General features: G+C 35.5%; 1 protein-coding gene across 3 annotated transcripts; it reads left to right on the top strand.

The window, feature by feature from the left end:
* Positions 1 to 9,272: 9,272 nt before the first annotated feature.
* Positions 9,273 to 21,637, top strand: LOC128670652 (ionotropic receptor 75a-like). 3 transcript variants are annotated; one of them, XM_053746485.1, is made up of 16 exons: positions 9,273 to 9,409; positions 12,518 to 12,652; positions 14,489 to 14,655; positions 15,303 to 15,432; positions 15,868 to 15,963; positions 16,373 to 16,452; positions 17,193 to 17,320; positions 17,514 to 17,571; positions 18,061 to 18,176; positions 18,526 to 18,734; positions 18,823 to 18,867; positions 19,391 to 19,575; positions 19,883 to 20,021; positions 20,296 to 20,458; positions 20,884 to 21,072; positions 21,427 to 21,637. In XM_053746485.1, exons 2-16 carry the CDS (start codon positions 12,526 to 12,528, stop codon positions 21,455 to 21,457), a joined length of 1,863 nt encoding a protein of 620 aa, XP_053602460.1. In that variant the 5' UTR covers positions 9,273 to 9,409; positions 12,518 to 12,525; the 3' UTR covers positions 21,458 to 21,637. The 3 variants fall into 3 exon arrangements, with proteins under 3 accessions (XP_053602460.1, XP_053602459.1, XP_053602457.1); XM_053746484.1 differs by lacking the exon at positions 9,273 to 9,409 and adding an exon at positions 12,173 to 12,266; XM_053746482.1 differs by lacking the exon at positions 9,273 to 9,409 and adding an exon at positions 12,225 to 12,254.
* Positions 21,638 to 22,704: the final 1,067 nt, after the last annotated feature.

The following is a 22,704-nucleotide window of genomic DNA, read 5'->3' as shown; positions in this document are numbered from 1 at the left end:
AAATCATGCTTTTGTAACTATGCGAACAACATAAAATTATTCAATCTTAGAAACTAGTGACCAGTCCGTCTTGTCTTGTCTATCAACTTTTTAAATGTAAGTTTCATGGTTCGCAAATAAGATTTCGTATATTATTAGACTGAATTTAAAAAAATAATGGGAAATAATCAATAAAAAAATCAGATCCATTTACCTGACAACTCATTCGAATCTATAGAGGAGAAATATCGAGCAGCACCATAATAGTCCCCCACGTCACAACGTCGCTGGCAGGCGTATTTTTATCGACAACTAAAAGCTTTCGAGGGTTGGCGGGGAGACTATCGGGTTTTCTGTGCTCTTTTAATGTGTATTTATACCCAATCACTTGGAGTTGGCGGGAAAACTGCATGGTAATAGTATTGTCTTCAGTCAGACCAGTTCGGGAAGTCTAAATCCCCACAATTTCCATAGATTGCTATTGTTTTACTCCTATGAAATATTTATAAATATATATATTAACAATAACATTATATCTAGGTCGTTTTTAACTTTCCTTCGTCTCTGTATGAGAAACCATTGACATAATCAATCTAACTCTAAATTTGATACGAGTAATATCTCAAGTTCGTACAAGAGGAAAAACAAAAACGATGTGGACAGATGATTTTAAGGCATTCGAAGATCAGATAGGAATGCGATAAAGAAATTTTAAGTGGCCTGCGCCGAGCTGTGGACATAAATATGTAGAAAAATATAATTTTATTAAATTAACTTCATTTTCTAAAAAAAATTTGCACATGCATCTCAATTAGGGGTTACATCCTCTCTCATATCAGAGTGTTCCCGTTTCTTTCCCAGTCGTTGAGTGTCGAAGCCCAGGGTCCGATTTAGGGGATACATTGTGAGGTTTATCAATAAACACACATTAAACTTCATACAGAAAAATATGATAAACTGAAAAATTCTCGACAAGGATGAAATCACTTTCAAACACGTCGAGACCTCACAAAACCACTAATTAATTTCACAGAGCCGCTTTCTCGCCTAATTAAAAATAAACCATAATTTCTTGATAAGACTAGCTTGTGACCGTGGCTACGCGCTTTTCTTTAACATTAAAATTAATTACACGAAATAAAGAATAAAACTAGGTAAACATTCAAACAACAACTCTTGACATACTTTATAGAATCATATCAAACGTATAAATCAAAAAAGGAGATAAAAATATTCTAAAATAAATTTGTTGTCGCTTTTTTATAGAACATAATACTTCTATTTACATTTCGACTACCAAAAAAACAAATATTGCCAAAAGCAAATAGATTGCGGCGCACACGCGCCTGTCCAAACATGCGATCAAACGCAACGATGTTATTGCAGTGTTGCATCATACTTTCATAATACATATCCAGTTTTTCCATCCAGGTATCCAGTTTTTTTACAACATTGTCAGCTTGTTAGTTTAAGTTCGACCATCTGCTATATAACTGTTAAAATCTTCAAATTCTGTCCAGTAGTTTCTGCGTGACAAACAGACAGACAGACAGACAGACGGACGGACGGACGGACGGACGGACGGACGGACGGACGGACGGACAGACGGACAGACGGACAGACGGACAGACAGACAGACAGACAGACAGACAGACAGACAGACAGACATATCCTTGCGTATTCTAATTACTGAGGAACGTGGTCCTAATGGGATTCGGGATGTTTCGTCAGTCAGATCTATTCTCTGCCGCACAAACGACGATCTTCAGAGTCGAGCTAGTCTGGTCGGACCAACGCACGGGATAACGTTTTCTGGATAGAACGAAATGAAACGAACCGCTTTTACAGCAAAATAAAGAATTTAACTTGATTTAAGTATCCAAAAATATACTACATTCTCATGGAAGCAGTGCCCCAGAGTGCAGAGTATACGAGGTGTGTGACCGGAACCGGCTGGCGCGCCGGATACGAGCCTCCGATATATTTGAAATCTATCGCATTTCCCGCCGCCGAAATGTGTCGCTTGTTTATTAATATAGACTTTTGCCATTTAAAATTTACTACTTTAAGTTTACGTTTCCGATTGGGTTGCACCAGTCAACTTTGACATTAGTTTTAACATGTGAACCATCGTTTAGATAAAATGGGGTACCTACATTGTATTTTTCTGCGCAAGTTGACTAACGCAAAGTTAACGGGTGCACCGTAAATGTTATGGTATTTTCTATAAATCTGATATGGACTGTTTCTCGTAAATAGTAAAGATGAAGACTATCGAAAGTTTTGAAATGGATGCGTTCTTAATCAATTGACTTAGCCATTTTGAAGCCTAATTTCCATTTCATTGACACGAATGATGGTACGTAACAAAACGACATTCATTAACATGATTGACATATCGGTAGAGCTAAATTTCACCAATCAAATTTGACGTTAACTTTGGCCCAGATTAAAGTCAACGTCGAAGTCAAAAACCACTGACGTTGAGTCAGAATGGCGGACATTGTTATTTTTTTACGCAGGTTAAAGTTAACGTCAAAGTTGACTGGTGCAACCCACTCTAAGAATATTGGCACAAAAGCCACGAATAGATTCTTTCTTGGTTCACCGACTTGAATTGAGCCGTAATGACATTAGACAATACAGTACTACTTTTACATTTGAATACCATTCATCCACTCTTCGGTCCCTCATTAGGTAATGTAATAAAGAAACACGCATTTAATTTATTGAAATCACATTTAATAATTTCAGGAGCCATTACTTTCACCAACTAACTCTCGAGATTTAACCAAGTAACAAAAGTTTAATTGCATTTGTGAAAACTTTAATTAATGTTGTTTCGATATTCAGAAAACAAAGAAAATTAATTGTGTCAAAAACGAATTTTATCCTAACTAATATTATAAAAGCAAAAATAAGTTTGTTTGCTACTTCTTCACGTGTTACCTACTTAGCCAGCTTCTTGAAATGTTGCATGCTTGTAGTTTGAAGTACGGAGAAGGGCAGTGCACCTTTCAACCCCTAAAAATTAATGGAGACCTATTGGAAATTTAGGCAATCATATATATGATGACGTATTTAGAATATATGAAACTTCAAACGCTATGCACGAATAACTAACAAGTTGCGTTCAAAGGCATGAGTCAATATGTTATTGACATTATATTATATTGAAGAGTACACGGGTAGAGGTAATGACATGGCGTTTTGTTAAAATGTACCAAATTTCGTACAGACACACTTCTTCCTTGTTTTATTTTCATAAATGCTGTGTCTGCGGCTTCATTTGCGTGGGGTCAACAATACAGTTTACATGTTTTAATTGTACTGTAGATATGTATGTAACTATATATGTTCGGGTGAAATCTTCAATTTGGAAGCAGTTATCTTCAGCATATTGAGCTGAGAATCGGGCTGAGGCCGTGAGCAATTTTTCATTAATCTCGCTGAAGTTTAAAAACATCATATGGATAAGATATTAACAGAATACATAATTTTAATTTTTATAAGAGACAATGTGAAATACACAACGTTACAATGTAAAATTTATTCCCAAGGAGTCGTGATGTCCTCGAGATCTGGCCCCGCCCCGGTTGTAAAGTTACAGCCAAGTCTTCAAAATTTTTAGGCCAAGGTATCACAGCTTCATAGCCCCGAACGCAACCTGAATATGCAGTGATGAGACAGACAATGTAAAATACCATGGAATCATCATCATTATGAACTGAGAATCGTCTTGGCCACCAGTAACTGAGCTGAACTCGCACATTCGATTAAACTATAAAAACTTCCCAATAATCTCACAGGATTCGACAGACTGATCATGATCATACAACAGATCCATATCCAAGCCTAAAATTATATCGCCTTATGTTCAAAACTTATGTATAATATAAAACCCATAATAGTCTGTAGTACGCAGACTAGATAGGTAACTAAAACTATTTAGTTTCAGCTCGATTACGCCCGGGATGGGTGGTTGTGAAGAAATTGAGTTAGCGCAGCGCGGCGTAGAATGCTCAACTTTAGATATTTTGCACCGGTATTATATTTGGTGAGAGCAACTTGTGAAAATGAGATAATGCTTATTTATACCAGCGGTATAAGAAGAAGAGTTTCAAACTTAACATTTCAATTACGTTTTGCTTTTCAGGAGTTATGATGGGGAACTGAAATAGGGGATCCTAGTGGAACGAGTGGGCAAGCCTATCCTCATCATGCGGATAAATTTTCTATTTACTTATTCTGTGATCTAAAGTATGCTTTAACATTTTTATGAATAAAAGACTATAATGTTTATAAAAAAAATATTTTCACTTATGCACAGAGGTTAGATTTATTTTAAATCTCTTTATTTTAAATCAGTATATAAATACAATACTTGTCTAAAGCACTGTATCCGGACGTCGGACAAGACTAAACCTGGAACTAATTGGGTTGCTCCATTAATGGACAGACTAGGAGACAGGATAACGGTTATACAACTTTAAATATTATATCCATTAGTTCAAACGTTTTCTTATGCGAAAGCGCGTGGCGTGCGCCCTGCTGGGAAACTCGTAAGTTTATAAACACATACACTTATTTTGCGCTATAAAATTATTTTTATTATCTTTAAAAGAGAGAAAACGCGCATTATATACGAGTCTTAAGAAAATGACAAAACGACCCAAAACAAAAGTTTTTTGACTAATATTTAATGTAAACTAACTGATATATATATAAGCTATATATCTAGTCATCTGTCTGAAATATACGCATTTTGTTTATTTATTACTACTGGTAACAATGTTGACCGAATTAATGTACTGTAAAACCGCTGAAACATAAAAGTACAATTATTCCTCTTAAAGTACCTGGCTAAAGCACCCAGATTCGATTTCATTTTTCACAACAAAATAAACGTTTGCGCCACATCAACACGCACTTGTGTTTGCGGTGTGATCATTGAATCTTTTTCAACCGTATCGATATTAATCTGTTTGTTCCATTAAATTCATCCAATATACGATAATTTAGTCCTCCTCACCTACGCTTTGTAAGTCGGCGGTAGAATCACCTCTAGATTAAATTAAATTTTTGACGTTAATAAGTGATATATTCTAAGGGTGAGTTGCACAGTTAAACTTGGCGTTGATTTTAACCGGCGCGCCGCTATGTTTAAACAAAATAGCGATTTTCTACAAGTTGATGGTGCAATGTATAAAATTAAAATAAGTGCTACCAAAGAATTCGTAGCACGAGCTACAAAATGCTAGGAAACAAGAGCTACGAAGTGCTACGACCACGCGACCGCGGCGGCCTGCGTTGCGAGTAGTGTGCGAGTATATACTTACTGTTGGTTTACATAAAATAAATTCAAATGGAATTCTATATTAATTTTTCTGAAATTAAATAAAAATAAACAATATATATCTTGTATAGTCTCTGAAAGCGCTTTCAGCGCTGCACTGCAAGGTCGATGCTCCATGAATACACTACAAAAAGCGCTTTATTGCAGTCTTAATTTAAATGTTCCAGCTTAATTAGCTTGTTTTATTGCGACTAGCTACTTTATGACTACATTCTTGGTAGTCTCGAATAATGTTGTCACAAACAGTAAGATAACTGTTTCTCTTACTTTCTTGAATTTGTTTATCACAATCACTGAAATTGATAGTTTGATAACTTTGTTTGTATCAGTTTTTTCTAAAAACTTTTCGATACTAAAGCAATATAGTATAATATTATGTTCAGGAAATCTAAAACTATAGAAACTATGTATATAGATGTGACATCCATTGAACACGGAAAAGAAGAGGTACAACTTAAACTTATTTTAAAATGTAAGTTTAAGTTGTCAAGTTTCAAATAATATGTTTTATGAAACAGCCACATATTTTCACATAAAAATTATTTGGAACGTATCTTTGGTCGTACAATATAAATCGATTATATTTTATAACGTTTCACTTAGTCGACCAACATTTACCCAAAATATTTCCAGCGGAGCTCGATTAATGATTTAAGAGTTCAAGCTGCTACATCATTCTCAGAAGACGTTGATAAAAATTCAAATGACAGAGACGGAGGCGGGAGCGACACTGGCAAGAAGCGAGAAAAATTTAGAAGATATTATAATTATAATTATTTTTATTTAGATACATATCAGATTGGCTTCTAATATTTTTAATAATAGACTATATTATCTATTTATTAATATTTTATCAATAAATATTATAGAAATCTAAAGTTATAAAAAAAATAAACGATGACCACCAAAATCCTTGTAAATTGTGACTACATTTTACGTAATGGAAAACAATACTATTAGTTAGCAATAAAAATCTGACGGTCGCGCTAGTGAGTAGCGAATGAAATAGAATGAAAAGTGTCTCTCTTATAATGAAGTATTTAAAGAGAATAGGTCTCCAAACAGACAGAACTTCCTGTTTCCTCATGGACATGCTCCATGCCACATCGCTTTTTTGAACTCCATGCATTCGATATGAAGACGCACATCGTAACGCCCTGACTGACATTTGCATCGAATTTAATTTGGCACCTGAGGTCATGCATAAAACATGAAGCCACTTCACGACCACATTCATTCTCTGCGTTTGTGTTTTAATAAGATTTCATTATATTTTTTGAGGTTGAAGTGAATATTTAGAAGAAAATTATAGCAAATGAGACGGCATATAATTTAGGTAGTAGGTATTCTTCGCAATGATTTAAGAATATCGGAAAATAATTATTGAAAAAATATTTCACGGATAGGGAATTGACTGATGATAACAAAATTTTAGTTTTCTTCTTATATTTTTATCTGGCTATTATTTGGCCTAAATATTTGCATATATGCCTAAATATTGCATACAGTTTTAGTAAAAGCGGTTATATATACAATGAAATGCTAAGAAATGACGACCACAATCAAATGACAGAAAATGAAGGTCCAGGTATAATGCTCTATTTTTACAAACGAGGCACAGAATCTATTGATTCTGTGCCTCGTTTGTAAAATTACGTACTTAAAAAAATTACGTATTCTGTGCCTAATAAAATTATTATTTTATAACTATATGATAAATACATACATATATTGTCAATTCATTATATTGCTTATGTACATTAAATTTTTGTTAATTTATCAACTTCAACCTAAGTACCAGCTGAACTACTGCTATTTGACGAAATTTTATATACTGTCAAAAAGGCGTGAAGCCTGATGGTAAGTGGCCACCACAGCATATAGACGCGCTTTTATAAGGATGTTACAAGCGCGTTACCTACTCTGTGGCCTAGGATTTTTTCCCTGAGTACCCTGTAAATTCAATAACAATAAATCAGTCCTCTAATCTATGATCTAGTAAACAATTCAAAACAATCCGACCTCAGTGCAACACGTCCCGACTTGTCCAACAAACAGCAACTGCATCAGCTGAGTGAGCAGGCCCGGCACGGACGGCATTTGAAGGGAATGCGGAGTGCTGGACGGAGGCGGACAATGAATCATGTGGAATTATCAGGTTCGGTCGTTCTTGGCAATACGGTAAGTACTTGTAAATGGGCGAAGAATGAATTTTCAGCAAAACTTCTTTTTCTACGTGTCAGCCTCTAACTTCTAACCTCTATTTTGGTTTAATTATAAACTGGTAATTCTATATTTTACCATATAAAACTGCTTGTAAAGTAACAAATGAATGTAAATGGTTTAAGAACAACAAAGATAGACAAAGAAAGATCCAAAGAAATCTATTTCAATCCAAAAATTTTATTGACGTTTAAAATCATCGCGAAATTATTCCTGGTCGACCGACCATCATTATATTACTTACACTAAGTACTTACATCATTTACTAACAGGTTCGCTGCTCATATAGTACGTTAACTTCATCTCCCTCGAACCAGCGATGGACACGCGTGCGAGGTGTCTACGCGAGCTGCAATATATCCTGGAACGCATACAATGCGCTATATTTCACTCGCCCCGGCCACTATTCTGCTCGCGGTAACTTACTAGGTTAACTAACGTTCTTACTGTAAATATATCAGGTGTAGGAGGGATGTAGGTCTGTGTGTGGAGATGTTTCAACTTTGCAATGAATTTATTTCTTATCGTGTGTGTTGGCTAACACTGCTATCAAATTTGCTAGAAACACTTGTTTTGAAAGATCCGACAGTGCCACTTTTTAAATATATATTTTATTAATTTAAATTTTTAAATATTTGGTTAAATTTATTAATAATTATTATTCATAACCCTTTGCCTGCCATTATTGTGTGTTAATTTTAACCTGATATATTTATATTATAAGCCTTGCTAAATATAAACACATTTCATTGAATCAAAGTAATTATTTACAAATTATCTTTGAATAAAGTTCAAAGCTCTCACAATGTTTTTAACGCATAAAACTTTGTCAAAATGTTTAAATACGTCAGCAGAGCGCCAGTTAAAGTCAACCTCAAATATGACGGTACAACTCACACTTAGTCTATGAAACAACAGATACGCTAGTAGGATATAGTGAGGACAACTTTATTTCATAAATAAATGCACGTTTATTTAGTCTATGACACAACAGATACGCTAGTGGGCTGTAGTGGGGACAAACTGTGCGGTAATTTATGAGTCGCGCGGGAAATTAGCGGCCCGGCCCGGGTCGGGGCTCCACGGTGCAGGTTACACTGAGTTTTCATACAAATAAGAATAGTAATATATAACCGGCCAATCTAGATTTCGATGAAGATGCTGTAGCGAATATAAAAAGGCGCATTTGATTTCTTGGTTCTAGGCCTATATATAATATATAGGCTGTTTTTTACTGTTTCACGCAATAACTACTGGACGGATATTAAAATAATCTTATAGAGATAATGGAATTGAACCGGTAATTAGTAGTTTCGAGTTGTTGATGTGTTCTTGTTGATAAGTGAAGAAAATTTTAAATGTCAGTCTCATTCCTATGTGCCCACCGCCTTACACACGCACACGCAACGGTACAAAGAATGAGTAGTCGGCCATAATTGGGGCATGACGCGCCAGTAAACAACGCGAGCCAGGCTGCAGGATACTATTACAGGTGACACGGTAGTTTTCAGTTGATTAGTATTTTTGAGTCGTGAAAGATATATATCATTATTATATTATTTTTGATCTGGGCTTTAGCAATCGACAGTTGACTTGAGTTTTAAGAAAATTTTTGACATGTTTAAGTGACGTATATCATTCAGAGGTGATTGATAATTTGAACATGTGTTCTTTCAACATGTGTTCTTTGCACAACAAAGATATTAGGTACAAACGAATAAATATTTTAAGTATATTTTCACTATTGCTTGTCAATCTCGTATTTTTTTATTTTAAATTATACTAATATCATATATAACAAAAGCAAACGTGCAAAGTAATTACATTTAGTAACCGTACATCTTGTGTCTGGTAAGTGATAGTGGAGACAAACGAGGCGGTAAATTATCAGGGAGCGGCGTCCCAGACCTAATGACATGCTCGTGGAATGAAACACTTCTGAAGCATAGAGGTTCTGGGTTTATTTTCTAACGATCAAAACATGAAATTGGTGTGCAGATGAATAGGATTCGTCGTAGGACGTCTCAAACATTGGCCACCACCGCTAGCATGACAGCAGATGTACTTGTGCAGTATTTATTTTATTTCTAATTCTAAATATGTGCTGTCTGTTTCGCTCCCTATATGACACGAGCTTTGCCTTGTCTTTTATTCCATCTATGAATGCCCTTCTAGGCTTTCCTTTTCCTAGATTAAATTTTTCCTTCAATCCTTTCATAAAGTTGTGTAGTATAGGGTGGCCAAACACATGTTTATACCATACAAACTCATTTGAAAAACAGGAATACCTAATAAATGTAAATATTTCTCAACGGTCAATATAACATATTTCTGTGCACTTAGGCAGCAATCCTAAAAGGTCAACAAACGGCCGGCAGTAATAAGGTACACTTATTAAATTCGGATCCCAAATCCTCATGAAATTACGATTCAATTAATGCCGAAAATATGATACTTGGAGATAAAACGCGCAAGGACCGGCTCTAATTAGAAGCTAATGGAGTACATGAAGTACATTATCAGCACAGAATCCATAAAAAAGTAGGATCATTTTTCGCTGAATGAAAAATGCGTACATCTAACAAAATCCAATCTTATTTTTAGATAGATATAGTCTATTTTAGATTAGCAGTTGGCGTCTGTCCTGAGGGGAAATTTTCTTTCAATAATTCCCTGTAATGGTCTAAGTAAGCCAGTTAACAAGACACCCTCACAAAAAAATAAAGATATAATTTCGCCTCACTCAATTATTAATGACGAGCAACCGGTTTTGAGTTATTATTCCGAGAAACTTTTGACAGTGTTTTGTTTTGCCGCCATAATCCAACGGATGATTTCAATTTAGCTTTCTCTCTCTTTGGTACGGAATACTTAATATTATATTTTTTCGCAGATGAACATATTAGAAGTGGTTTTAAGACAACTTTGATATATAAGTTAAAACAGCGTGATATTTACTTAAATTTATTTATTTTTATATAATTTAGTTTCATTTTAATATTAATTCATTATTACGATAAGTATGATCTGATGATGTACCCAGGATTTTCTTCTAACGACATGAACATTATTTTATTGTCACGTCTTGAATACAGCTTTTAAATAAATAAAACTTAGATAGAACTTAGATAAATATGAATTTAGTTTAACAAAAAAAATCAAGTATGTTTCGTTTTTTGTTTATATATTTTTATGCAGTTATATTTAAAAAAAAAATTGTGAATTATATTAACTCTGGACATTTTTTTTATTTACTTCAAAAGTCTACATTCTAAAATCGATATTGAAAATTTTAAAATAAATAATACAAAACTCTATACCTTTAGCACTGGCCACTTGCAAACAGAGCGAGCGAACACGTGGCGTCACGTCGACTCTATCACGTGCCAGTGAGAAAAAAAGAAAAATCCTCCCGGGCCAATAAACGCTTGCAATGTGCTTGCGAAAACGTTTTGCGAGTGGTTAGGATTCCGTTGTCACAAAAAATAATATGTCAGTAATATCATTAAAGCAAATAAGGAAAATAATACCGTAATACGAGGAAGTATCCTCGTTTACTTATTTACTTACTCTAATAAACAGAGATCTAAATATTTTTTCTTACAAAATATTGTTAATTGCAGTTTTTATATATTATCTAATAAATAATCTTGATCATTCATTTTCCATTCTTAACTAACGTTAATCGATTGTTACAAAGGCGTTAGTCAAATCGTAACCCTGTTTTTAAATCATATGCCAAGAAAAGCAACGTAAACAATTTATTAACTAACTACACTTTACGTTAATTTCTACACAGTTTAAACCGATTACTGTGGTTTGAGTGACAGCCGATCGGCCGACGGACAAATCATAGTGACCGCAATTTACGACGATTTGCGGTTCGACCCTGACCAGACTGCACGTCTCTCATAGAACATACAATCTAACTTATTGCGTTATAAGCTCATTCTGTAACATACTTTTAAAATCTCAAACGTAAATCATCAGTCTTTAAATTATTTAATTGTTTATATAAATTTGTTTTTATTATTATTGTATATAAATTTGTTTAATGACTATATGATCCAAGAAATAAATTTAAACCAAATATATAGAATCAAAACTAATTATATTTTTATGAAAATGAAATAAATAAAAACAAATTAAATAAGTGCTATATATGGTTTGAAGAGAAGGGATTCCCTTAGAGTTTTTTTTAAAGATATTAAAATTTTAACTTTACCCTCTCAATACATATTTGACAACATTATACATGTCCGGAAAAATTTAAATTTATTTTAAAAAGTTGGTGATTACACTGATAGAGCCTTACGTAATAAAGATAAATTGTCTGTCCCCGGGCATCGGTTGGCCAAAGTTAGAACGTCTTTTGTTGGGAACTGTAACGATTGCGAACTGGAACGATTATGTGGATGACAATAATGTCTGGCCCAAGCATGGTGCAGTATCCTCACAACATATGTAATTGGTTTATGATATTATTACGTACGTGTTGTACATTTAGCTTTTTACATTTCCAAAGACCTGCCACATTTTCTTATGATAAAGTGCAAGTCACCTCTAGGTTATATACATCTCAATGTCGCATGAGCAATTTGTCTGTTGACCACTTAGTATTTAAGTATAATCGGTGGAAAAGTTGTGCCCCTTTCATCCAGCCGCAGCGAGCGAAGCGAGAACAAGTTCTTTTAATGTATACGTACATGTAGGATATTAATATTATATTCTTAATATTATATGAAATTTGAATAAATAAAACTTGTTATTGAGGATATGCGTGCCAATGGTCTGACTACTAAGAAGAAGCCAAAGACCATGCAAAGTGGAGAAGAAAATAAAATCTCCGGAGTTCCGTCGCTTTACGTCAGGGAAGCAACCGAAAAACGTTCAGACGAGAGAGAGAGAGAAGAATAAACAAAAGCAAATTGGATGTTAATTTGGTGATTACTGTTACAGTTTCGACAATGAGGTTCCTACTGGCTCTTATCCCTATGGTGGTCAGCCAGCGTTTTGCTGTGGACCTGGCTACAAACTACTTCACTCTGAGAGGAGTGAAGTATGTTTGTTATTTGTCCTGTGATGATCACTATCGTAAGTACCTATTTTTTTAATGTAATGTTTAGTTTATTTCGATCACATGCCACAGATGAAATAGTGGATATCGAAGTGAAGAATAAAGTTGTCAAATATCACTTTAATATGTTTTTATTGATTATTTAAAAATTACGAATTCCTACCATCTAAATTTCCAGTGTGACACATGAAATGTATTGTTGTTCGAATATTTAAACATTCAGAAGTAGTCGCAATTTCTTTATTTGAAGAAAGACTTCGTAGATGAAGTCTCATAAGTATCCATTTAATCTCGTACCCAGTTAAATGAATGTGTTTGTAAGATTGTGGTGTTTCCTTGTAACGCTCCCAGTCCCAGAAGCAATCGCCTCAACTACAACTATCTCGGTAAATAATCTAGAATAAACAAATTGTATGTAAAGTAGTCGTTCGACTTTGATAACTCGCTGGCATTCGCGTTTTATTCACAACAAGATAAATAGAACGTTAACTTATTTCATTTTAACTTGTACAGCACTTCATTACAATTTGATTCTAATACTAGTAATATCAAAGTCAAGAGATTGTATCTGTATTAATTTATTTTATTTTCCGACTTTTATCGTCCTTACGCGATTTTTATTTTCATCATTCAACTTCATCACCAGCGTGCGCTTTACCACCAAGAAATATGAAAACACTTATGGATATCATGAAATGAAATAAATATTTTCTTCATATAAAAGTAATTCCACAGATCAAGTTATACATGTAATATCTTGAGTCTTTATTTCTAAACGTACATTGTTTTATTAAGATGAAATATCGTAGGCCGCGCAATGGGCGGCGCTCGGGGAATCAAGGGAAACATAATTGTTTGTTTGTCGTTATGTTCTCAAAGTTATATATTTAATTTATCAATACGCATTTCAAATATGTATGTTTAATTTTCTTTTTTGTAAACGTATCATCAGATTAAACATTTTAGGGTTCCGTAGTCCTACAGACAAGGAACCCTCCGCTTATGTACCTATCCGTCCGTCCGTCCGCAGTCTAGCTAAAACTATTAGCACTATAATAATAAGGTAACGTGGTATGGGTACACACATTAATCACGTTGATAAAGTGGTCTAAGAAAATGTTGAAAAAAAATTTTAGGGTACGTCCCAGACACGTGAAGTGGGAATGATTTTGGCCCGACACACACTTGGCCGATTAATATAGACTTTTTAAAATAAGTATTTGTGCAACTTTGCGTGTAAATATATAAAATAATTTGCATGCTGTTGTACTGCTAAATAGACTAAAAATTGACGTTGTATAACTTACCTTTTGAGCAAGTAAACTATTTCACTTGATGCAAATGAAAAAAAATGATCCATAGCTGAAATTTCAGATTGAAACTGTCGTCATTGTAGAAGTCGATGTGAGAACATACTCTGTGCCGTCTAATTCTCCAGAGTGGAGTCGGTAATCTTGTACAAACTACCAGTTAACCCTCGATCGAGGGCTGTTTGCGAACAAACATATCCGATGTGATATTTAATACGCATGTTGACTTGCTCCTTGTTTGCATGACGCTTCCTTACAACTAATTTTGTGGTAATGATAATTAATTTAGATCTATGACACTAGTTTACAGCTTGATTGCGTTTTCTTTTTTAAAAGAATTCTTTTGAAGTTCACTTTACACAAGTTTAAATTATCTGATATGGTTTAAATTATATGGTATGTATTCCATTAAAAGGACCTGCGAAGGTCTAATTTCAATGTATATTTTTCATTTTCATAACTACTTTTTTCTCATGTTGGGGATATCAATAGAAGGACTTGTGTCACTTCTTTGCGCCTTTTCGAAGTTGTTCAACTTTACAGAAAACGCATTAATAGCGAAGAACTTATTCCATCACAACATAAGGACAACTTTATCGACGGTTGACAACGCTTTGAAAAATCTACCTGCGTTGTTGCATCGTGAAAACGTTCCTGTAGGAGTTCTGTTGGGTGGTGAATGTGACGGGGCCCTCGATGTATTGGAAGATGTGGGTTATTTTCTACTAATTCTCTGCACATTATTTTTTAAAGTTTGTTTGTCATTTGAGTTTATTTTATTGACACAATTCTTACAATTCTAAGATGTTCAACGTAAAAGAACGAAAAAGAGCTAGGCTCCGCATTAGACAAAATAGGGCTGAGGTGATAATAATTTTTTATCGAAATATAAATTTTATAATTATGACGACCTCGGTGGCGCAGTGGTAAAGTTCTTGCCACTGAACCGAGAGGTCCCGGGTTCGATCCCCGGTCGGGTCATGATGGAAAATGGTCTTTTTCTGATTGGCCCGGGTCTTGGATGTTTATCTATATATGTATATGTTATAAAAATATAGTATCATTGAGTTAGTATCCCATAACACAAGTCTCGAACTTACTTTGGGGCTAGCTCAATCTGTGTGATTTGTCCTAATATATTTATTTATTTATTTATTTATTTATTTATAAATATTTTATTGAAATGAGATGTAATTTATTTATCTACATCATAAGTCTATGTATTACATACTAATATGACTTAAGTACATATCTTAGGAATTTCCTTCTAATTAGTTGCCTTTCTGCTCATTTATGTTCGAATATAAGTTGGCAGAAGGTTATGATGTAAAAATTCTTATGATTTGCCACCTTCCAGGCCTCAAGACAGACATTATTGGATGCGAGTCGTTACTGGCTGATATTGCACACAACAAGCACAGAGTTCCAGAATTTTCAGAGTCTCAATTTGAGTGTGGATGCTGACATCATTGTCGCTAGTTGCAATGGTATAAGTACCTACTTTTTCTAATCTACACTAGTGTTTGTAAAACTACACACAGAAGATAAAGTTGTGTTTGAAATTAGGCTACCACGTATCTGCGGATAGCTGCTGGTAGTCTCTAGGCTAAACGCCGAAATGTGACTGTGTTTACTAACCGGTTAAAGCTAGATACAGCCGAAATCAGATGTAAAGCAACTATTATATTGTATTATTTACGCTAATTCATTTTATTGTAAAATTCTTACTTTCCGTTTTTGTAGCTAGTTCTGAAAACACTTATGAAAATGAACCAAAGGCTACAAATCGAAGTTCATGTCATCAAAATAAAATAAATATTTCTTCAATGCATTTCGAATCGTCTTGAATAGAACACACATCATTTATTTTCCCTCCAACTAGTGGAGTGAGCTGCAAGGCGTCAAGTTTGTATCGTCCCCAGGGGGGCAGTGCCAGTTGACGGACCTGTTCAACTTCGGGAAGATCCAGGGGAACTCTTTGGAGACGAGCGACGCGGGGATTTGGAACTCGACAGAAGGTCATTTTGCCGTTTTTTATTTTACATCTTGTTATTCAGGTATATATTTCCCTATTTAAATATGTATGCATGCATGTCCTTACTTCGTTAAAGATAACTTCGGCCTGTCTACGTGCAGCCTGTCACTGGCGGTTAAATGTGGTTGGGGTTAATTCGTGTGCAACCGTTTTTTCAACTGACATGAATCTTTAAATGTTTTGTTTGATATTTACTTACTTTTTAATGAAGTTTTGTTAATGGTGCAGGTAGTGAAAAATGATATTATTTATTTTAATTTAAAAAAATGCCACTTCATAATTCGTAGCTAAATAGTACTACAGATTTCAATAGATGGGACACCTCAGGCACTGAAGGCGATTAAACAATTTTATTGTCTCGGTAATGTTCTTGCTCCTCATTTGACTTGCAGGTCGGAATTTAGCGCTGAACGCGTACAAATACTACCGCCGCTGGGACTTCCATAATTTAACACTGCGCGCCGTGTCCGTGGTGGGTTTACACTGGCTTAGTTACCTCACATTTTCAGAATATAAATCAGATGTATGCGAAAGTAAATTAAACTGCTATACCGATTTTCTTGAAATTTCGCATAAATATAACTAGGAATATTAGTTTAATTGTAAAATATATCTTTATACGTGTTAAATCTGGTCAATAACTTTGAACATTTTGAAGTATATTTCTAATAGTAAGTTGTCCTAAAAACGAAATTTCGAACTATATAATATGCAGTTTGCTTATCATACTAAAATTAACATGCCAAATTATAATCTATAAGACTACACAATATCTCCTTATAAATTGACTAAAGCAGCCACTAACATCGTGTAAACAGGGCGTTATGGTATTACTCTCGCATATTTTCACAAGTGATGGAATTAATTTGAACTCTCGTTGAATACAATGGGGAATGATTTCGCTCAAATATTATGCTTTAATATGGAACAATAAATTTAAATTGGGCTTTGTCACGGTAAATTTTGTGGCAAAAATATGTCTAAACAGTGAAATCTCTGCAACCAACCGCATACGAACCAGCGAAAATAATTCCAATGTTCCATTTACATACAATCTTGGAAACTTTCAGATAATCAGACTTAAAATGGATGTCTTCTTTAGACATCGCATAGCCCAAATCAAATATTTAAATTGTCATAATATTTTAGAACAATTTCGGGAAAAGCAAAGTAATCAAAAGGAAACTTAAAAATTAATTTTAATTTCCTCAGATTTTGAACAGTTCGGTAGAGTTTAACCCCGCGATGTTGACGGACGTGCGCTACACTGCCGGGGTGTCGGCAATGACCAAGATTGTGGCTCAACTCCTCGGTATACTGATGGAGCAGCACAATTTTAGGTAAACATCATCATCCACTTGCTATGCACACATATACTATCACCTAATGTGTGATATGGAGAAGGCAATGGCAAACCGCTTCATTAATATTGCCAAGAAAGTCGATGTCTGCTTCATTTCACTTAATATCCAAGACCCACAGTCGTGAGGTACTTACTACTACTCCCAATTAATCGAGGTCAATAACTTGCAGGTTCAACTACACAATAGCAAGTCGTTGGATTGGGACGCCTGAAAGAAATTCTACTTTGGTAAGTTACGTCGAGTGACCATTCAACCGGTTTCGACCACTCTTTCAGAGGTTCGGTTGCATCAGTCAATTTTGACGTTTACTTTAACCTGCGCTGAAAAATGCAAAGAACGCCGTTTAATCTAAATGACTGACATTCTAAGAAAGTCAATATTTCATCTACTTTTCGAACGTAAAGGCGCTATTCAAATTATGAAAACTAAAAATGTACAGAAACAGACACTGTGTGTCATAGGAAATAAGGACGTGACTAAGAGCCGAGGGAGCCATTGCTACCTAGCAATTATTCTCTATTATTATTCTATTCTCCATTATTTTCTATTGGTTTCATCAACGTGCGTCGATGTACGTCAAAACTCCATACAGTTTTAGCTTTGTTTTGCGTTGATCCTACAACGGACGTCAAAGCACAGGACAACGGCGGAGCGCAAAGTAGCAATGGGGCACGGCTCTGAAAATATAAAAACGGTATATACGATGTTATCCACAGGCGGTGACCAATTCCTTGCTGTGGAGAGAGCAGGACATCTCCTGTACGTGTGCGAGGATCTTTCCTCAATGGCTTGACTGGGTGGACATCTTCTACCCGCCAGCTACAACCCTAGAGTAACCCACTTCGCTTAAACAGTTCTAAGTAATAGATACGATGGATCAATATAATTTCCATCTAAATTTTACCCAAACTTAGACTAAATCAATTTTTATTACATAAATTGTTCGTCCAGATTTGCATTTGCATGTACACATTTAAATCGCGTGGCCTCAGAAGACCACTCTGTATATTCCCGCAATAGTAGCATTCATCAGGAAAGAGCCGGTTGTAAAATCATAACCAAATAAATTTACTGTGTTTCTTTCTTGTATGTAAATTGCTACATAAACTGTTAAATAAATATGTGAAATTAATGATTTTTATATAAACCGCTGAACTGGTACCAATTTATTTTCAATACAGAACCAAATTCTACTACCTGATCCCAAGCAAAGGCGTTGGGGATTACGAAAACCGGTTCCTGACGCCGATGTCCCCCGGCGTCTGGTGGACGTCAGCATTCGCGGGCCTCGTCTGCATGATAGTGCTGGCGGTCGCCGCTTCCATGGAGAATAGGAAGGACCCAGGTTTATTTGCACTGTTTAGTGTCCTGGCAGCTATGTGCCAACAAGGTGAAGTACTCGATATTGTTGTTGAGATAATATTATGGTGGAGTAAAGTTGTTGTTGCTGTCTAAAACTTAATGTCATTTTTTTTCAGCATATGAAGATGTACAGCAACTAGAAGAACGATTTTCTAGTCAAGGTAAATTTAATTTCATTGATTAAAATTTTAAATTAATAAAAATTAAATAATTTCCAATTTAAATTAAATTAATTTCTTAAAACTTCATAATTTCACTTCATAAATGGGAAAAAATGAATCTGGACTGAGGACTTTCTATCTGCAACCAGCAACGGTGTTATTGTATTAGAGAAGATGGTCAAATAATAACCTGCAGTACTGCTGCCACTACTGTCATCGGATACTTGTTGCTAAGAAGAATAAAAGGCCTGTTTAATTTTTATTTTATTTTTACAAGCTTTTGCCCGCGGTTTCGACCACGTTTATTTCGCGCGTCCGTTTATATTTTATTATTCTCAGGTTAAAAGCAACAGAAGAAATCTATACCAGATTTTAATTTAGACTAACCACTTTATCACTGTGAAAACTGCATTAAATTCCATCCAGTAGTTTTTGCTTATTGCGCGAACAAACATAACCCACTTATATATGTTACTATGTTTCATTATATGCAATACAATACGAAAGTGATTGATTGATCCAGGTCGTCGCGTGACCCTGCTAGTGGTGGGCCTGTTGAGTATGCTCCTGTACAACTACTACACCAGCAGCGTCGTGTCCTGGCTCCTGAACGCTGCCGCTCCCACCATCGACACCATGGATGGCCTGATACGGAGTGACTTGGAACTCGTCTTCGAGGACATTGGTTATACTAAAGGCTGGTTGGACGTGAGTCCCATATTTTATATGTAATCAAATTTCTACTCTAGTCTTTCTTTTCGGGCGTACAAGTAATCGCATATACACTATTGAACAAATAATCAATCAGTGTTTAATGCTCCATCTGAACCTAGAGGATGTTCATGAGCATACAAAGCATTTAGTGCAGCACAAGAAAATAAAATCCCAAACAAACATGTGTAAGGACTAATTATTAGCGCTATAATTTTGAATTCTATACAACGGAAGAGAGTGTTGACAACTACACCGGCAGCCATATCGTACCCAATCTGTGGAACAATTATTTTTTATTCAGAACCCTGGCTTCTTCTACTACAGCGGCTACAAGAACCCTAAAGAAGACGAGCTTCGAGATAAAAAAGTAATACGAGCACAAAGAACTGTGCCCATCTTGCAGTCAGTTGTAGATGGCATCGAACTCGTTCGCAAAGGCGGTATGGACTGCTCACTCTTTATAATTATTTTTTACCCATTATCAACCTTTTTGTAAATCTTCTGATTCGCCTTTATTCTCAATAGTTTCTCTACAACTTGTTACGATTGAACTATTTATACTTTTTGTCACGGTAGTTCCTTCAAGAAACCTTTTACTAAGACACTTTGTTCTCAGTAATTTTTAGTATATTAAAAACGTTATAAATTGTGATCTATTGTTTTCAACTTCAACAAAATTTTTTTTTTCCATTTCATACAATTTATTTTTCCCAGATTACGCGTACCACACAGAGCCGTACACGGCCAGCCAGGTCATCTCCCGCACATTCGCGGACCGCGAGCTGTGTGACCTCAGCTCGCTGCAGATCATGTCGCCCGCGTTCGTCTACATCATGGCGCAGAAGAACAGTCCGTACAAAGAGTTCTTCGTTTGGAGGTGAGTTCAAGTAGAGGCAAAGGCGTTTTACACCATTGGTGTTTGCATTGCTGGAAGGTGTATAATATACGAGAGGATGGATGCCGAAGTATTTCGGAGGCCTACTGATATACTGACCACATAAATAAAATTATTAGGTTTTAAGATGCATCTTTATGTGAACTAAGTCTGATTTTTTTAAATAAGCTCTAAGACTAACAGAGCATGTAGAATAAACTACCCTGTATTTTATTCTACTTATATACTTTTCACACTTTCACGTCTATGTTACAAACCTTTCAATTTGACCGAATGAAATGCAAAATTCAGTTACGAATTTAGATTTGTGTGGTTTTCGGTTTAGCCAGGAATTGGCTAACAACAAAACAACGAATATTTTCGTTAGGTTGCAATGTAACCACCCTCAGTTCTGGCCTTCCCGGCAGCCTGCTTCGCCTGGCCGAACGCGGGCACAGGTCAGCGTCTCAACGCCGCATCAACGTCGTCATCCCGTCCTGCTCGGGCCGCACTCCGCGCGCGTTGGCCCTGGGTCAAGCTGCGCCGGCCTTTCTGCTGCTCATACAGGCTGCACTCCTGTCTCTCTTCATACTAGTGTTGGAAATAATCTGGCATAGGTAATAAAAGCGTCCAGTTATCGATTTAAAGATCTCAACTAATTAAATGTAACCAGAAAGGTTACATTTCATTCGGGGATGTAATGCTGCGAGCCTGGTGTCAGCGTAAAAAATATATCTTACAATTTTGAAGATACTTCTGTGCATTACCGGTCGCCTGCCTGACGTGAACTCTCCTGGGGAAATCTACTATTGTCTAGGAGCTGCACAGGCGGGATGTCGTACGAAGTGTCTCTTGGTTACTTGGTATGCCATCCCAAATGTAGCTGCAATCAGCTTCAAATACCAGTTTCAGTGACGTTAAGGTTTTTATATATTATAAAATTAAATATATTATAACCTTTTATGTTTTAGAATTGAAATGAAGAAAAAGCAAAAACTATAGAGTATAGCAAAATGTTTTCTACGATTCACAACACAATGCACGGTTTCCACTGAAATGTTCAATCCCCAACCGCCGCACGGAGCGAGCCACCGTATCATAAATGGAGCGATCATTTCTCGTTTGCTTTCGAGTTTGCGATCTCTAGTGCACTTACCGCTTGCCTGTTGATCTTTGAATTAAAGCTGGTTAAATTGAAAATGGGTATTTATTTACCTAATCTACCCTCTCTTCAAACTTTTATTATGCGGAAATAAGACAAGTTCGCAATCGGAAATTGTTTTTGTTTTTAAAACAATTTATAAACTACAAGTTCGTGAGGTAGTATCACCACTAAGGCATATAAAGTTTAGTAATTGTTTTTGTATTCTTACATATTCTAAAACAAAGTCCTCTGCAGTGTATGTCTGTCTGTCTGTTTGCTATAAACTCAAATCCTACTGCACGAATTTTCATGCGGTTTTCACCGATAGATAGTGTGATTTCTGAGAAAGGTATCTAATATTATGTTTTAACCCGAGCGAAGTCGGAACGGGCCACTGGTCTATAATAAAATAAAAATTCAAATTAAGAAATTTTATCGCTGTCGCTATATATGTCGTAAAATATACAATAATCGTCATGCAATCATCATCTATGCTTATAGATAATAATATAAATTCTACAATTTAAATCTATAAACATAACGACAAAGATGGCATAAGTGATAATCTTTCCGAATATTCACGGGAAACATTATTGTTCAAAGAATATCATCTAGAAATTTCTAAGCGCAAAGGCGAGCCGATTTAGATGCAAGCGGGTTAATGGCCGATTTCCTAGATGTCTGATATGCTGATGAGGTCGCCTTCTCATATCTACCTACCTACATTTAATATAGAAAGGGTAGCTAGTAGGTTCGCAAATGATCTACTTGGAAAAGGAAACCCTATGATTCCATACAAAAATATCACTTTTCATGTGTAGCCGAGCGATTCTGATGAGGTACGTGGAATGTGGAATACTTACTTACTTAATTATTACATTGTTATAAAACAAAATCTCTTGCCGCTACCTGTCTGTACTCTTAGATCTTTAAAACCACGCAACGGATTTCGATGCGGGTTTTTGTATGAAATAGAGTGATTCAAGAGGAAGGTTTATATGTATATAACCAGCATAATATTGCATCCGAGGCGAGTCGCTAGTTTAAAAAATAAAACTTCTTTCAAAATGAGCTGGTTAGCAAACAATCACCTAATACATTTCAT

The sequence above is a fragment of the Plodia interpunctella genome, chromosome 6 (genome assembly GCF_027563975.2).
Source record: "Plodia interpunctella isolate USDA-ARS_2022_Savannah chromosome 6, ilPloInte3.2, whole genome shotgun sequence".
NCBI lineage: Eukaryota > Metazoa > Arthropoda > Insecta > Lepidoptera > Pyralidae > Plodia > Plodia interpunctella.
The sequence above is the reverse complement of the archived record's forward strand: the minus strand, read 5'-3'. Positions and strand labels throughout refer to the sequence as shown.

Bases quoted from the DNA above. Each gene is read 5' to 3' on its own strand.
- LOC128670652 (XM_053746485.1), top strand. From the start codon at position 12,526: ATGAGGTTCCTACTGGCTCTTATCCCTATGGTGGTCAGCCAGCGTTTT. The intron at 12,653-14,488 runs GTAAGTACCTAT...TCAACTTTACAG, and splicing joins GTCCTGTGATGATCACTATC to AAAACGCATTAATAGCGAAG. The intron at 20,022-20,295 runs GTATGGACTGCT...TATTTTTCCCAG, and splicing joins CGAACTCGTTCGCAAAGGCG to ATTACGCGTACCACACAGAG.